The following is a 17351-nucleotide window of genomic DNA, read 5'->3' as shown; positions in this document are numbered from 1 at the left end:
GCAGGCCGCTTCCCCAGCACGACCCCTTCCTCTGCAGCCCGGCGCACCTGCGGCACAGACGGGCTAGGTGTCGGGTGGGCGGCATCTCAGATGCTCACCCGGTTTTCCCCTCACAGAAACCCCAAGGGAAAGGCACTGCCATCGAGCCCGTCTCACAGCGGAGAAGACAGAGTTTGGAGGTTTGCTCTGGGACATGGCTCCCGCAACAGCAAAGCGTCTCAGCTCTGACATCTTGCTGATGGAGCAGAGTCTGTGCTCTGTGTCTAGACCCGGCCACCCGGTGTCATGGCAGAGCGGGGGACCCAGCAGCTGTCCCGGCGACCTGCCCACCCCTGCCCCTTCCCATCCGGCTCTTGTACAGCCCCCTTCCCTGGGGGACCCTGAGCCGTGTGCTCTCCCCGTTTGTTCCACCTGCTGGGACACCTTGACCAGGTAACTAAGTCTCTCCCTGCAGTCCTGAGATGCCGGCCTCTTCCTGGTGACACCCAGTGGCTGCACAGCCTGTGGGTCCCACCATCGGGGCAGGCACTGCAGCTCCCTGTCTCCAGGGAGGCCTCCTTCTCCCGTGTGATGGGCACACCCTGACCCGTCTCCTTTACAAGGGGTGTGTGTGCTCACATGTCTGGAGGGAGTGCTCCTGTCTAGGGTTCTGTTACTCTGGGTCTCCAGCATGAAATCCCAGCCTCTGCACAGATAGCAGCCACGTGAGCTCCAGTGGGTGGAGGGTCCCGGGGCAGGAGGGGGCTTTCGGGCCCAGAAGCCCTTCCTGTGGGGCCACAGCCAGGCCAGCCCCTCCTGAGGGTCTGGGCTGAGGGGCAGCGTGCAGCCTTCACCCTCCCACATGTGTCCTTTCCACAGAAAGGCTACACTCTTGGTGCTGAGCCTGCCCCCGAGACGGTGCAGCCGGCCCCTTCCACCTGCTGGGGCTCCTCGCGTCCAGTCCGGCCTCTGGACATCATCAGCCACTGATTTCATTGGGTCGTGGGGTTCAGATGCCACGTTTTGCCCAATGTGCCTGGGAGTGGTGGCATGTTGGGAACAGCTGGTCCTTGGACTCACGGGGACTTAGTGGCTTATCTGACCGTCCTGCCATCCTCAGGGGAGGGGCAGCGAGGTTGCCGTGTTGGCCATCTGGTGTAAATGAGCCTTTGCGCATGGAGGGCCGGGCTGGGGAATCACCAGAGAACTGGCAGCCTTGCAGCTCTGATGAGGTGGAAGGTCGGAGACTCTGGCGCGCTCCCGCGGCACCAGCCTGCGTGCCCTTTCTACAGCCTGTGTGTGCCAGGGAGGGTGGCAGCCAGCGTCCCTGACTGGCTGCAGCTTCCGAGCCTGAAAGGCCACCGTGTGAGTCCTGGGAAGAAAGCCACCTGGGGCTCACCTGTGCTGTGAGTCTGCAGGCCTCTCTGCTCCTGTACCAGGGACGTCCCCAAGAGGAGACCCCGTGGCTGAGCGGGCACGGAGACGCACTTGTGAAGTTAGCTCACAGGAAGGAAAATCAGAGCTGCAGGGTGAGGGAAGACACTGGGGTCCGAGGCCCACACTCGGTCCACGGGGCTGCTGGACTCTGCATGACGCCCGCCCCGACTCCCACCAGCACCTGCCGGCATCGTGGAGCCAGGGAACTATCTCGGTAACATCCATTTTCGAAACGGCACTGGCTGACGAGGAAGATCCCGTTTCCCCGAGTTTACGATCTATACGCACGGAGTCTAGGAGGTCGGCGGACTCATCCTCGGTCTGAGCGTGTTTCTCGTTTCGGCCCTGCAGTTGTGGGCGGCGGTGAGGTGCATGACAGACAGGCCCACGTCACGATCCGGGGCCCTCAATGGCCTTCCGTGGCCCCCCAGCATCCAGCAGGGTGTCTTGAGTGAGGCGTTGCAGGGTTTCCGCCAGGTGCAGGCTGAGTCCATCCTCACGGTTCAGGCATTCCAACAGAAATGAACCCTCGTGCTCGCTCTCAGAGCTGCCATTACATATGTGAATGCCACGTACAATTCTCTGAGAAATACGGTATTTTCAGGCACCAATGGGGCTTGAGATATCATCAAATTGTTACTCAAGCACCTCGAAATGTGGAAATATCAGCACGCAATGAGAGCGCTAAGTGGGTGTCCCCTTGGCCGACCTGTCAGATGAACGTCTCTGGTGGATGTGTTTGACCCCAATACCGAATCTCATCACAAATACGAACGCCTGGTCTCGGCTCCTTTTCTAAAAGGGACGAATGTCAAAATAGCCTCTGAAAAGTCAGATCTAAAGTAACAGAGCCACAATCCATCGAGGGAGGAGGTTCCGTCAGCGTCGATGACAGGCTTGCTGAACGCACTCCCGTGAGCTGTCACTCTCTGTCCCCGTCACGCCCACAGGGAGAGCATTTCGGGAGGCTGGTCTGGCTTTGTGGGCTTGTCCCAGGGAACGATGAGACAGGATGTGCCCTGTTTAGCTCCCTGATCGGGAAAGCCAAGCCTCTTTTTAAGTTATCCAGGGAGCAGGCTGCCGCGTTCCTCAGTTTCCCCAAACAGCTGGTCCGAGCGGGTCTAGAATTTCGTGTTTCCCGCCTGCGGTCAGAGCTGTCTGTCCCTGGAGTGTGAACCAGGCGGGGAGGTCTCGCCTCACCAGCGGCCTCCAGCCTTGATCTCCAAGCTCTGCAAAGAGGCTTTTCAGTGAAAACATGGTTTTCCGGCTTTTTGTGGTCCACATCCACCAGTCGATACTCTTAGTGACTCATCAGGCAAAAAAGTTTTAAAAGACGTAAGCCTTTAACAGCAACTTACAGGGTCCACCCTGGGACCTGGGAACTAAACAGTGCAGCGAAGAATGTTTCCCTGACCTGTGGGTGCAGCCGCTGCTTAGGCCAAGCAGTGAAACGGGCTCTGCCCTTTCATCCCAACAGCGCAGCCACGGCCACCAACCGGGCCACGCCTGCAGCCAGGAGACCCAGGAGGCAGCAGCAGGATGTGCTGAGCCATCAACAGCTCTCGTAACAACACCCGGACGTTCGTTATGTAGGAAGTGGCCGTGCACGGCCACTCCACCTGTGGCTTCTCCAGCAAGGACCCTGGAAAAGGCCGTGGAACTGCCTCACCGTGAGCCTCTGTGCCGGCACCACCGGGAAGCTTCCTGTGAAGAGCTGGGCACCCGCCCCCTCCTCCTGCCTTGCTGTCACAGCGGCGACATTTATTTGCCCAAACGGTGCTGGCTGGGCTTGAGCACGAAGGAGGCAGCGCTGCTTCCTAGTCAGAGGGCAAAAGGTGGCGCACGCGGTGGGCGCTGACAGACACGTACTCCACCACTGAAACCTGGCCGGCGCTCACTCTTACACACCAGGGAGTGTGCATGGGCTGCACGTTCCGGGCGGAAGCACGGCCAAGATCTCAGGAAGAAATATTCCTGTTTATCTAAATTAAGAGGACTCCCTGCAGAGCGAGCCCTGCCCGTCAGCCTCTGCCACAGGCATGGCGCAGCCACCATCGCCCCGTCCCCGAGGGTCAGCAGGCGCAGACACTGGGTGCTGTGGGCTGAGGAAGGAGGGAGCGCGAGGGCGGGGCTTACCAGGATCATGTGGCCGGTGGTGATGTCCATGTTGGACTGCACAGGCTCCTCGGACCAGGACGAGGCGCTGCTGCGCGCAGAGGGGCTGGGCATCGGCCCGTCGCTGAACTGGGATGAGACGCTGCTGATACGGGACGTGTGTGGGCCCTCGGGTCGGTCCGGTGGCCGCGTGGCCATGCGCTGGCGGCACAGCTCCTGCAGGACAGGGGGAGGCAGAGCAGGGGTTTAGTGGCACTGGGGGAGCCCAGCAGGTGGGGGGCCACGGTGCCCACGTGGCACCAGCCCCTTCTTGTGCTAAGATCCGAGGTTCAGGTGGGTGAGAGTTTACCCCTGGGCAGGCCAGCGCAACAGGACTGTCAACGCACCCCAAAGCACCCTCCCAGCACAGCACCCCGAGAAGGCTTCAGGATTGGGGAAGAAAGGAAACAGCGGCCTTGCTCTCAAAACCAGAGAATACAAATACACATACACAAATACACACAAATACACACACATACACACACATCACAGACACACACATCACACACACATACACACACCACACACACACCACAAACACCACAAACATACATCACAGACACACACACCACACACACCACAAACACACATCATAGACACACCACACACACATACATACATCACAAACATACATCACAGACACACACACACCATACACAAACACCCATCACAGACACACCACGCACACATACATACATCACAAACATACATCACAGACACACACATCACACACACACATACACATGCCACACACACACCACACACAAACACCACAAACATACATCACAGACACACACACCACACACACATCACAAACACACATCACAGACACACTACACACACATGCATACACTCATCACAAACATACATCACAGATACACACATCACACACACACCACACACACATCACACATCACAGACACACACACCACACACACACCACACACACCACAAACACATCAGACACACCACACACATACATACATACACACATCACAAACATACATCACAGACACACCACACATACACACACATACACACACCACACACCGCACACACACCACAAACACATCACAAACATACACATCACAGACACACACATCACACACATACTCCTCACAGACACACATACCACACAGAGACACACACCACAAATATACATCACACAGACATACCACACACACCACAGACACATCACACACACATCACACACAAACACACCTCAGATATACACCTCACAGACACATACCACACTCCATATACACACACACACCACAGACACACATACACCCTACAGAAGCGTACACCACACATACCACAGTCCATACACACACACCTCACACACACGCCTATAGATTCAAGAAAGCATCCATGGGATCCCCCTCTGCCATCAACATGGAATGTTCTGGAATAATGCCACAGCAGCCTTCACTGGGTGGCTTCTCATTCTGTTAGAATAAAGGCTGGAGGGAGGTTTGCACTGTGGACTGAGATACGGAAACTGATGCCACAATCAGAGTTTTTGGAGGAAAAAAGAGAACGTTATTCTGGTGTTTATTTCTTTTTCCAAAGCAGTGTCCAAGAGCCCACGCAGGACAGGGCGCATGGAGTCACTGGGAGACGGAAGGCATGGGGGAGGAGGACGCCTGCGCTGCTGAGTGGACACCGAAGTCAGAGTTCCCAGGTTTAAAAAACAATCTCAACAGGACACCTCAAGACCGTTTCTGTGGGATCACAGCAGGGTCTCCGACCTCTTTCCCCAAGCAATGCCCAACCACACATTCGGGGCATCCCCAGCACCTGGCACATGAAGGAGGGCATCCCCAGCACCTGACACACATGGGGGGGCATCCCCAGCACCTGACACACGCATGGGGGGCATGCCCAGCACCTGACACACATGGGGGGCATCCCCAGCACCTGACACACGCATGGGGGGCATCCCCAGCACCCGACACACGCATGGGGGGCATCCCCAGCACCTGACACACGTGGGGGGGCATCCCCAGCACCCGACACACGCATGGGGGGCATCCCCAGCACCTGACACACGTGGGGGGGCATCCCCAGCACCCAACACACGCATGGGGGGCATCCCCAGCACCCGACACACGTGGGGGGCATCTCCAGCACCTGACACACGCATGGAGGGGGCATCCCCAGCACCTGACACACGTTGGGGGGCATCTCCAGCACCTGACACACGCATGGAGGGGCATCCCCAGCACCTGACACACGTGGGGGGCAACCCCAGCACCCGACACAGTGGGGGGCATCCCCAGCACCCGGCACACGTGGGGGGGCATCCCCAGCACCCGACACACGCATGGGGGGCATCCCCAGCACCTGACACACGTGGGGGGGCATCCCCAGCACCCAACACACGTGGGGGGCATCTCCAGCACCTGACACACGCATGGAGGGGCCATCCCCAGCACCTGACACACGTGGGGGGCAACCCCAGCACCCGACACAGTGGGGGGCATCCCCAGCACGTGGCACATGCGGGGGGGCATCCCCAGCACCCGACACATGCGGGGGGCATCCCCAGCACCTGACACACGCATGGGGGGCATCCCCAGCATCTGACACACGCATGGGGGGCATCCCCAGCACCTGACACACGTTGGGGGGCATCCCCAGCACCCGACACACGCATGGGGGGCATCCCCAGCACCTGACACATGTGGGGGGCATCCCCAGCACCTGACACACGCATGGGGGGCATCCCCAGCACCTGACACACGTGGGGGGGCATCTCCAGCACCTGACACACGCATGGAGGGGGCATCCCCAGCACCTGACACACGTGGGGGGCAACCCCAGCACCCGACACAGTGGGGGGCATCTCCAGCACCCGACACACATTGGGGGGCATCTCCAGCACCTGACACACGCATGGAGGGGGCATCCCCAGCACCTGACACACGTGGGGGGCAACTCCAGCATCCGACACAGTGGGGGGCATCCCCAGCACCCGGCACATGTGGGGGGGCATCCCCAGCACCCAACACATGCATGGGGGGCATCCTCAGCACTCGACACACGCATGGGGGGCATCCCCAGCACCCGACACATGCATGGGGGGCATCCCCAGCACCTGACACACGCATGGGGGGCATCCCCAGCACCCGACACACGTGGGGGGCATCCCCAGCACCCGACACACGCGGGGGGCATCCCCAGCACCCGACACACGCATGGGGGGGCATCCCCAGCACCCGACACACGTGGGGGGGCATCCCCAGCACCCGGCACATGAAGGAGGGCATCCCCAGCACTTGCAGGGCCGGGTGAGACCCGTCTGCAGCCAGGACGTGGCCGTGCAGCCTTAGCTGCTCAGGACACGCAGGGACCATGCTGCTGCCGCTCACCTTCAGGCTGCAGCCTGGGTGCTCCCCAAGTCTGACCAACCGTGCCATGTTGAAAGTGTGCTAACCACTGTGGTAGGATAGTCCACCCTTTTGCCTGGTGAAAGTATACTTGTACCCTGAGTTATCGAAATGAAATGATATCCAGAGAAATTTGTAAGAGAATCGGAGCCCAACAGAAGAGGCGAAATGCATTCATGGGGAAAGAAAGGCTCTGAGGGGCCTCGTGGGCTGCTGCTGCCTTGCTATCTATCACTGTGGTGACATCTGGGAGAGGCCAAGCCGCCCACTCGCCCCACCAGTGATGCATCAAAGGGCTCACACCCGCCAAGGCAACGGCCAAAGACCAGGAAACACCCCATGCTTCTGTTCTCCTTTCACCCCGGGCTGCCGGCTTCCTCGGCTTTAAAGATGTCTGCAGAGCCCGCTGACACCACAGCGTCTAGAAAACACCATTTCCCTCCACTGGGCTCTCCAGGACGAGCAGGTTATGCTCCCAGGCTCTCTGGTTCAGGCTCGTAGCGAGACACAGGTGCTGTGGGAAGGCGCCCTTCGGCCCTGACTCTCCGTGAACCCGCAGCCCCTGGAGAGCAGCTGGGGACGGGGAGGATGACGGCTGGGATGGGGAGGAGGACCACCAGGGATGGGGAGGACGGGGGGGGTGGGGAGGAGGACCGCGGGGGGGCGGAGGAGGGCTTTACCGGGGACGGTGGGCTTTACCAAAGGCCTCCAGTGAGGATAAGGGGTCTCTAACAAAAGGGAGTGTTCCAGTTCCTTCTTTCTTATACATCTTCAAGTACTTGCTAGCTTATAGACAGAGTTAAAATAGTGAGTATGTTTTTAAAAATCCACCCAAATTTTCTCAAAATCTCAAAAACAAAGCGAAATAAACAAAAAGAAACATGTGCACAGGGGATAATTTTTTTTTTTTTGAGACATACTCTCGCTCTGTCACTCAGTCTGGAGTACAGTGACATGATCTCAGCTCACTGCAACCTCTGCCTCTTGGGTTCAAGAGATTCTCCTGCCTCAGCCTCCCAAGTAGCTGGGACTACAGGCGCCCATCACCACGCCCAGCTAATTTTTACATTTTTAGTAGAGACAGGGTTTCACCATATTGGCCAAGCTGGTCTTGAACTCTTGACGTGAGGCCATCTGCCTGACAAGGGATAATTTAAATAAAGTAGATGATACCAGTAACCAACCTGAGTACGGCTCAGGGAAGCCAGTGGGTCCAAGAATGTGACGCTCTGGGGAAGAGGATTTGAAATGTTGGAGATTTGTTCACATAAAAATGAAAAATCAAGCCAGCACCATGTCCATCCTGTGATTTGCCACCCGTGGGAGAGCTACAGTGACCTAAGCTCTGTTCTCTCCTGAGTGCCACGGAGGGTGAAGCCACTGAGACACCCGCAGTCCAGGACCGAGTGAAGCCTGAGCTCTGCTCTCTCCCGAGTGCCACGGAGGGTGAAGCCACTGAGACACCCACAGTCCAGGACCGAGTGAAGCCTGAGCTCTGCTCTCTCCCGAGTGCCACGGAGGGTGAAGCCACTGAGACACCCACAGTCCAGGACCGAGTGAAGCCTGAGCTCTGCTCTCTCCCGAGTGCCACGGAGGGTGAAGCCACTGAGACACCCACAGTCCAGGACCGAGTGAAGCCTGAGCTCTGCTCTCTCCCGAGTGCCACGGAGGGTGAAGCCACTGAGACACCCACAGTCCAGGACCGAGTGAAGCCTGAGCTCTGCTCTCTCCCGAGTGCCACGGAGGGTGAAGCCACTGAGACACCCACAGTCCAGGACCGAGTGAAGCCTGAGCTCTGCTCTCTCCCGAGTGCCACGGAGGGTGAAGCCACTGAGACACCCACAGTCCAGGACCGAGTGAAGCCTGAGCTCTGCTCTCTCCCGAGTGCCACGGAGGGTGAAGTCACTGAGACACCCACAGTCCAGGACCGAGTGAAGCCTGAGCTCTGCTCTCTCCCGAGTGCCACGGAGGGTGAAGCCACTGAGACACCCACAGTCCAGGACCGAGTGAAGCCTGAGCTCTGTTCTCTCCCGAGTGCTACGGAGGGTGAAGCCACTGAGACACCCACAGTCCAGGACCGAGTGAAGCCTGAGCTCTGTTCTCTCTCAAGTGCCACGGAGGGTGAAGCCACTGAGACACCCACAGTCCAGGATCGAGTGAAGCCTGAGCTCTGCTCTCTCCCGAGTGCCACGGAGGGTGAAGCCACTGAGACACCCACGGTCCAGGACTGAGATCCCTGCTCCACCACAAACTTCCATTTTTAATTTTATTTATTTTTCTCCCCAAGTCAACAACAGCAAACAACCACAAGCTTTTCATGTGACCTTGGACAAACCCCTGAAGGTCTCTAAGCCAATTTTTTTCACGTTATAAATGGAGGTAATCCTATAGTTACTGTGAAGATTGAAAGGGTTTCGTGTATATTCAGTGCTTAACATGGAGGCGGCTACAGAGAAAGCCTCAAGCATTGATGAGTAAGAGAGAAGAAGTATTAGTAAATAAAAGTTAAACAGCTCTCTAAGCCAGAGCCAGACTTGACGGCTTGGCAAATGCAAAGATATTTCTGAAGAAGTCATGGAATACATACATACATATATATATATATATATATATATATATATATATTTTGAGACAGTCTTGCTCTGTCGCCAGGATGGAGTGCAGTGGCATGATCTCAGCTCACTGCAACCCCTGCCTCCTGGGTTCAAGTGATTCTCCTGCCTCAGCCTCCTGAGTAGCTGAGACTACAGGGGTGTGCCACCACGCCCAGCTAATTTTGTATTTATAGTACAGACAGGGTTTCACCACATTGGCCAGGCTGGTCTTGAACTCCTGACCTTGGGTGATCCACCCACCTTGCCCTTGCAAAGTGCTAGATTACAGGCGTAAGCCACCGTGTCTGGCCAAAGTCGCACAATTAAGAACGGGACAAGCCGACATGCCCTCCTCCGGCGGGCGGCCCGGTGCCGCTGCGCGGTGAGGGAGACACAGGGCTGGGTGTTGCCCGGCAGGGACCTGTGGTTCTCACCAGTGGCCACTGCGCAGCGCGGGGTCTCCTTGAAGGTCTTAACTCCTTTAAAGGACGGAAACTGCCAAAAAGATCCAAGAAAAAAGCCCCTGACGGAGAGGAAGCCCCGAAAGCCTGGCCTGGAAGGCTGGAGACAGGCGGCTTTGCCTGTGCAGGGGGAGGCGCTGCCATGGGAGAAGGGCATCCCCACAGCAAGGCAGCTCTTGGCCGGGGACACTGCTCTTGGATGAAGACCCCTCCCTGCCGGCTTTTGCCTACAAATGGGGGCCGGTGCTCTAGCCGGGCGCTGCTCCGCTCTGACCACTACCAAGTTTCTATGCAGCAAATGGCTCAGACTAACACCTGAACAGTGATAAGGCCGGGAATGTCCTGCAGGGAGCGTGGGGGTGGCGGGGAGGCCGGGTCCGGGAGGGTGGGGGCAGCGGGGGGGGGGGGGACGGGTCTGGGAGGGTGGGGGCATGGGGGGCTGTGGTGGGGGGGCCGGGTCCGGGAGGACGGGGGCGGCGGGGGGCCGGGTCCCGGAGGGTGGGGTGGCGGGGGGGGGCAGTGGCGGTGGGGGCCGGGTCCGGGAGGGCGGGGGTGGCGGCGGGGGGGACGGGTCTGGGAGGGTGGGGGCGTGGGGGGGCCGTGGCGGGGGGGGGCCGGGTCCCGGAGGGTGGGGTGGCGTGGGGGTGCCGGGTATGGGGCTGATGAGGTTGCTGTGCTGAGGTCCCTTCGTGCTCGCCTGAGCCTGGGGACAGGTAAGAGGTGCGTCCTACTTCCCTCGCTGCTACGACAGGTGGGACGTGGCTCCCGGAGGCACTGGCCGTACTTCCCTCACATCCCCAGTTCAGGCTTTTCTGAAGTCTCCAGGGGAGCCTGTCTCTTAGGGGATTCTCTGCACCCCCACAAAGCTGCCGCGAGACATGGGCAACTGGGCTACGTGGGGTCACGATGGATGCCTCCCAGAAACCAGGACCCAGAAAACACACGTCTTCAGAGGAACGTGAATGAGAACTGCAAAAACAGACTTGACTTTGGTTCTTTTCCTTGACTTCTGGGATAATCATTAATTAATTAATTAATTAATTCATTCATTCCTAGCACCTGGAGTCAGAGGGTCTGATTTTGAGTCCAGGCTTCAGGCCTTACTGACTGTTGGGGAAACTGCCTAATCTCTCCGTGCCTTAGTTTCCCCATCTGTGAATCAGTGATAACGGTACTGACCTCACCGCTGGGAGGATTAAATAAGATAATATGCTGTGCCTGACACACGCCAGGTGACTATTTGCTGTTCCTACTACGATTATCACTAATTTATTCAAAATCGGGTTTTCTACGGATCCTTGCCAAATCGGCACGGCACAGGGTGCCGGGAACACCAGGCTGAGCCAGGCTGGGCCACACTCGCCAGGCCCTGACCCCTGAGCACCCCAAGGCCACCCGGAGCTGGGCATGAGTCACCGCAGGAAGTGACGGTAATGACGGCGACTGCGTGTGGGTGTTCGTGGGAAGGGGTGCGGGGGGCCAGGAGGAGGGGACCCTCCCTGAACCTGAGGCCAAAGAAGGCTTCAGGCAGGAGAGGCTCAGGCGCCAAGGCCTGGCCTGATGGCACTTGCAGAGATGGGGACGCGAGAGCAGGCGTGGGGCCTGGAGGACCTGATGAGCTTCCTTGGGATGAGCAAGGAGGAAGAGAGAGAAGGGCTCAGCCCTCCTCACAGCCCCCTGGGCACGCAGCGCTGCTGGCACGGAGCTCTGCATCTGCACCGTGGCTGCTGTTGGAATGTGCTTCCATGGCGAGCCTCTGTTTTGGACATGGATGTACCGGATGTCTCCAAGCAGGAAGTAACACTGTCACCTGTGGCTTCTGGAGCACGCAGGGCCTGAAGGGAAGCCACTGCATCCTCGGCCTCCCCAACCTCATGGCTCAGCCACGTCCAAGCAGCATGACCCAGACAGCGTTCACACCTTACTCAACCCAGCTGCTGCTAAGCCAGCGTGGATGCCGTGGGGCCCACCGAAGGGTCCGCTGCCTCACGCTGCATCTCAGGACACCCACAAAGTATTGCTTTTGCCACACTGTGCTTGGCTGTGAAGTTACTTTCTGGAGCCCGAACTCCCTCCCCGACCGTAACCCAGGCTGGGAGGAAGCCGTCCGGGTGTCGGGTGTCGGGGACTCACTGCAGGTGTGGCAGGGGTGGCGGGGGCAAGCAGCGTGCCAGCCCCGTGAGGAGGTCACCGAGCAAGGGCCGTACCCTGGAAACCGTGCCGACATCACGCTGACAGGTTAACCCCCCGAGTCCGCGTGGCACTAGCTGCCGGCTGTCCTGCACATATCCCGGAAGACACGGCTGCAGACCCAACTCCCGGTGTCTCCCCTGGCTAGAAACACAAGAAAGTCACATGTGTGTACTGCAGACAAACAGATTCCTCACAAGGAGCTGGAAACGCCGCAGACCGCTGCGCTCCCGGGAACGGGGGTCAGGCCAGCCCACTCCAAGGACGGTGGCTGGGGCGTTCGACCGCCGCGTCTCCCACTCACTGTGACCTGCCTCCGCTAGCGGCCCTTCCTGTTGCGTGCGGCCCCTTTCCTGGCCACCTGCCAGAGCTCCCTCACAGCGGGGTCCGGCCCCTCCCTCTCCACCCTTTCCTGGACACTCCTGGGACTCTCCAGACGTCGGGGGAGCTGGGAAGGAGCCTGGATTCTGCCTCGTGGCGTGCTGGAGAAAGCGCTGAGGGGCGTCTCATGTGGTCTCATTCACTGGTCCTTTAGGTCCAGATAAGCACAGAAACTCTAGAGTCTGTCCATTCTCGGTTCCTTGCCTTAAAATTTAAAAATTTTGTAAGGAAAAACACACGTCTTACTAGAATGGGATAAAAAATGTAGAATGCCACTTGACTTAGTAACCGTCCAGCCAGACCCAACAAGACAAACGTCGCGGCATTTGAAACCGCTCCGGGTTATGATTTGGACGTTTTCACCCTGCATGAGGCGACGCTAACCCTCTAAGCAAGGCTGCCAGCGCGGGCTCACTGGAGGTGCCACTGCGAGCTGCCTCCCAGTACCCGACCGTGACAGCCCACGGCTGTGGACGGGCCACACTCTTTGCTCTTCAGCTGGAAGCAGCATCCACACCCGAAGAGGCGGTGGCGTCCACGGCACTGAACGGAGGCGTGAGCTTGCCGACCGCTGAGGTGATGACCGGACGGACCACGTGGGCGCACGCACCTCTTTAAAACCTCAGTTGAAGTTTGCAACGTCAGCTGCCATCACACCAGAACTGCCATCAGGCGAGAGCAGCCTCTGCCTGTGTCACCTGTGTTCATTATCAGATTTCTGTGGGGGCCCAGGGCACGGGGCGGGGGCGCCTGTCAGCTAGCGACGGCAAACGCTCTAAGTACCATTCTGTGCAGTGAGTTTAAAGTACAGAGCTGTAGTTGGCGTGCTGGCTCATGCCTGTAACCCCAGCACTTTGGGAGGCCGAGGTGGGCAGATCCCTTGAGCCAAGGAGTTTGAGACCAGCCTGGGCAACATAGTGAGACCCCGTCTCTACAAAAAAATTAGCTAGGTGTGGTGGTGTAAGCCTGTACTCCCAGCTACTTGAGAGGCTGAGGTGGGAGGATCACTTGAGCAGGAGGATGAGGCTGCAGTGAGCTATGATGGCACCACTGCACTCCAGCCCTGGTGACAGAGCAAGACCCTGTCCCCCACCCCCGCCAAAAAATACAGAGCTGTGATCTCGAGAGCATTATATGTGAGCAAAAGATAATTTATAAAGTGTAACAACAACACGAGCCTCCCCTGAGACGCAGCTGAGGCCAGCCCCGTCGTGTTCTGAAATTTCCCTGACTCGTAATCCTCAGCAAGCACAAGGGTGCATCCTCACCCAGAACAAAACTCTCTTGGTCAGACAGTAAACACCCTAGAGCAGGCCTGCAGGCCACACCAGCCTCCGAAGGTGTTAACTGGCAGAGGTGCCAATGCGCCAAGACCTGAGACCTGCCCACTTAGGGGGGTCCAGGGCCTCCCCGCAGAGCCCGGCCTGCCTCCACAGCGCCCGCTTGCAGGGGTCTAAGGCCTCCCCCGGAGAGCCCGGCCTGCCCCTCCACAGCGCCCGCTTGCAGGGGTCTAAGGCCTCCCCCGGAGAACCCGGCCTGCCCCTCCACAGCGCCCGCTTGCAGGGGTCCATGGGCGTCCCCCCGACAGCCTGGGCTGGGGGCACTGACACATTTTTGGCAAATGGATCTTGGCCGGACAGGAGTTCCAATCCTTCCCACCACTTCACTTAGAGAAAAATCTATTTAAGATCAGCTGAACAGTCATGAGGATGCCTCTGTCTGCCACCCGGGATGATGTGTCAGCCACAGTGGCCTGCTGTGAACAGCTTGGCGACCTTGAGTTTGTAAAGACAAGTAGGTCCTTGCGGCAATTTGCATGACTCGGTGACCAACAGGTAATTCGTTATGAACAACAAAGGCGGATGTCACCACATCGTTCCGATCGTAGATTCAGCCTTGAGGTTTGGCCGCGCTGCCGACTCCTCCCTGCTCTGCGCGGGGCTGGACGGACGCTCCGTCCCGCTGAGGGCTGGCGTGGGCCTGCCTGGCCCTGAAGGCACCCGTGGGCTGCACCTGCCAGGGTGTGGCTGAAACCTGTTTTCTTTTCTCTTCCCAATTCATACTCTTTAGCAGCAAAAAACCCACAATGTATATGTGAACTAAAAAAGAGATTTCCAGGTGGCAAAGGGGAAGTCATTTGTTTTTGTGCCATGCTGCCCTGCACGTTTGGGGTGTCTGTCCCTGGAGATGGAGCTCACATCTTTCTGGAAAGCTCTGTAGGTCCCTGCGTCTCAGCATAGCTGCTCTGTAGCATTTTAGCTGTGTGCCCCTCCTAGGTGTTGAGAAAGTTATTAAGAAAACGATTAAGCAGAGCATGTCCAGTTCCCCGTGAGAAGGACGTGTCTGCAGTAACGGAAACCGGGCACGGTTTTGCAGGTGGTCTCTGCAGTAGAACATCAGTGGTTATACTATGCCGCTGTTCTCAGGAAGAACGGATTCCAGAGCCCTCAGTGTCTTAGAAAAAAAATCCTGCGGTAGAAAATGAAATGACCATTGGCAAAGAGAGCAGGACGAGGCGGAGCTGGGATCTGCACAGTGGAGCCGTGTAAGGCGGAGGCCGAGGCCCAGGACTCACGGCAGATCACCTGGGGCTGTGCGCCCCTGGACAGGCTGCTGGAAGCCGTATGCGTGTTTTGTCATCTGTGAGATGGGTGGGGAGAAAGGCAGAGCAGCTCTGGAGAGTTGCTGGGAGGACTCTGTGGGTGGATGTGTGTGGAGCACGGAGTACGAGGCTGGGCTGGCACCCTCACCATGCGGCTCTGACCTCACGTGGGTGTTAATACGAGGCCGGGCTGGCACCCTCGCCCGTGTGGCTCTGATCTCACGTGGGTGTTAATACGAGGCCGGGCTGGCACCCTCGCCCGTGTGGCTCTGATCTCACGTGGGTGTTAATACGAGGCCGGGCTGGCACCCTCGCCCATGTGGCTCTGATCTCAGGTGGGTGTTGTTAATACGAGGCCGGGCTGGCACCCTCGCCCATGTGGCTCTGATCTCACGTGGGTGTTGTTAATACAAGGCCGGGCTGGCACCCTCGCCCATGTGGCTCTGATCTCAGGTGGGTGTTGTTAATACGAGGCCGGGCTGGCACCCTCGCCCATGTGGCTCTGATCTCACGTGGGTGTTGTTAATACAAGGCTGGGCTGGCACCCTCGCCCGTGTGGCTCTGATCTCAGGTGGGTGTGGACATCCCCTTGCCAGTGTCCACACCTACATTTGGGCACGGAGAAGCCACACAGCCTCAGGGGAGCTGGGGACATCTGGCGGGGCTTCCTTCCAGGACACGACAGCGATACGGAGGAGGCCGGACCCCGAGGCCGTCCTCCGGCGACTCGGTCTTGCTGATGAGACCCTCTCCCTCCTCCCTCCAAGTGAAACGAGAGTAACTGGGCGTTTTTAAAGAAGAGAAGCACGTCTTCCACTGTCGCCCCATATGGAAATGGCCACCGCAAAACACACACGTGATGCCTGACCTGATGCTATCCTAACGGTGTGCATCGGCACCCAGGCGCAAAAACTCCCCATCAGGAAAATGTGAAAAATGGATCTTTTTGTACTTTGGTGCTGCCTCTAACACATCTAGAGCCGACTGCAACTGTGAGTGTGAGCCCCGTGGCACCCCAAGCGCCCACACCATCTGTGAGTGTGGGCCCTGTGGCACCCCAAGCGCCCACACCAGCTGTGAGTGTGGGCCCCGTGGCACCCCAATGCCCACACCAGCTGTATGAGCCCCGTGGCACCCCAAGTGCCCATACCAGCTGTCAGTGTGAGCCCCGTGGCACTCCAAGCGCCCACACCAGCTGTGAGTGTGAGCCTCGTGGCACCCCAAGCACCCACACCAGCTGTCAGTGTGAGCCCCATAGCACCCCAAGCGCCCACACCAGCTGTCAGTGTGAGCCCCGTGGCACCCCAAGCGCCCACACCAGCTGTGAGTGTGAGCCCCGTGGCACCCCAAGCGCCCACACCAGCTGTATGAGCCCCGTGGCACCCCAAGTGCCCACACCAGCTGTCAGTGTGAGCCCTGTGGCACCCCAAGCGCCCACACCAGCTGTGAGTGTGGGCCCCGTGGCACCCCAAATGCCCACACCAGCTGTGAGTGTGAGCCCCGTGGCACCCCAAGCGCCCACACCAGCTGTGAGTGTCAGCTCCATGGCACCCCAAGCGCCCACACCAGCTGTGAGTGTCAGCTCCGTGGCACCCCAAGCGCCCACACCAGCACCCTGCCCTGAGCAGAGCCATGTGGGGCCGGCTCCGCGGGTCAGTGCTGCACCCGGGGCCCCATCCCAAAACCCTCCCATGCTCCCAGTAGCTCCGCAGGTGTGAGCACGCAGACGGAAAGCCGAGGACCATGCAGCACCTTCCCACACCGCGGCCCCATGCGCTGCAGAGCCGCCTGCTCCTCACTGCGCCGGGGTGGGGACCCTGGCTCTGCCCACAGAGTCCTCAAAGTAGCTTACACTTCCTTGTAACACAATGCACAAAATGACTTGAAGAGGATTCTGGGGGCAGAAATTCATCCGTACACATCATAATGCAAATGTCTCATGTCTTAACTCAGCATCTGATGGGGAAAATTACAGAGTGGAAATCACTGTGAGGGGAGACCTGTCATGCTCGGATTCTGCCAAAAGAAAGACCAAGATGACAACGGTTTCAGGAAAACCTCTCTGCACCCTCTCGGGAGCCAGTGAACAAAGCCGAGCTGCCCCAGTGTGTGCCAAAGGACGGCCTTGGGCTTTAGGTTGTTGAGAGAGCGTAGTAACAGG

General features: G+C 58.5%; 1 protein-coding gene across 6 annotated transcripts in view; it reads right to left on the bottom strand.

Annotated features, from left to right (window-relative positions):
• PTPRN2 (protein tyrosine phosphatase receptor type N2) overlaps positions 1-17351 on the bottom strand; it is a 1009611-nt gene that overhangs the window by 118468 nt on the left and 873792 nt on the right. For all 6 annotated transcript variants that reach the window (XM_064367217.1, XM_064367124.1, XM_064367043.1 and 3 more), the window contains one exon: positions 3553-3747. In XM_064367217.1, coding sequence (XP_064223287.1) covers positions 3553-3747 — 195 coding nt within the window. The remainder of the gene's footprint in view (positions 1-3552; positions 3748-17351) is intronic.

The sequence above is a fragment of the Aotus nancymaae genome, unplaced genomic scaffold (genome assembly GCF_030222135.1).
Source record: "Aotus nancymaae isolate 86718 unplaced genomic scaffold, 86718_ANA_hifiasm-v0.15.2.pri h1tg000002l, whole genome shotgun sequence".
Classification (NCBI taxonomy): domain Eukaryota; kingdom Metazoa; phylum Chordata; class Mammalia; order Primates; family Aotidae; genus Aotus; species Aotus nancymaae.
Note: the sequence above shows the minus strand (reverse complement) of the source record. Positions and strands in the feature narration are given on the sequence as shown.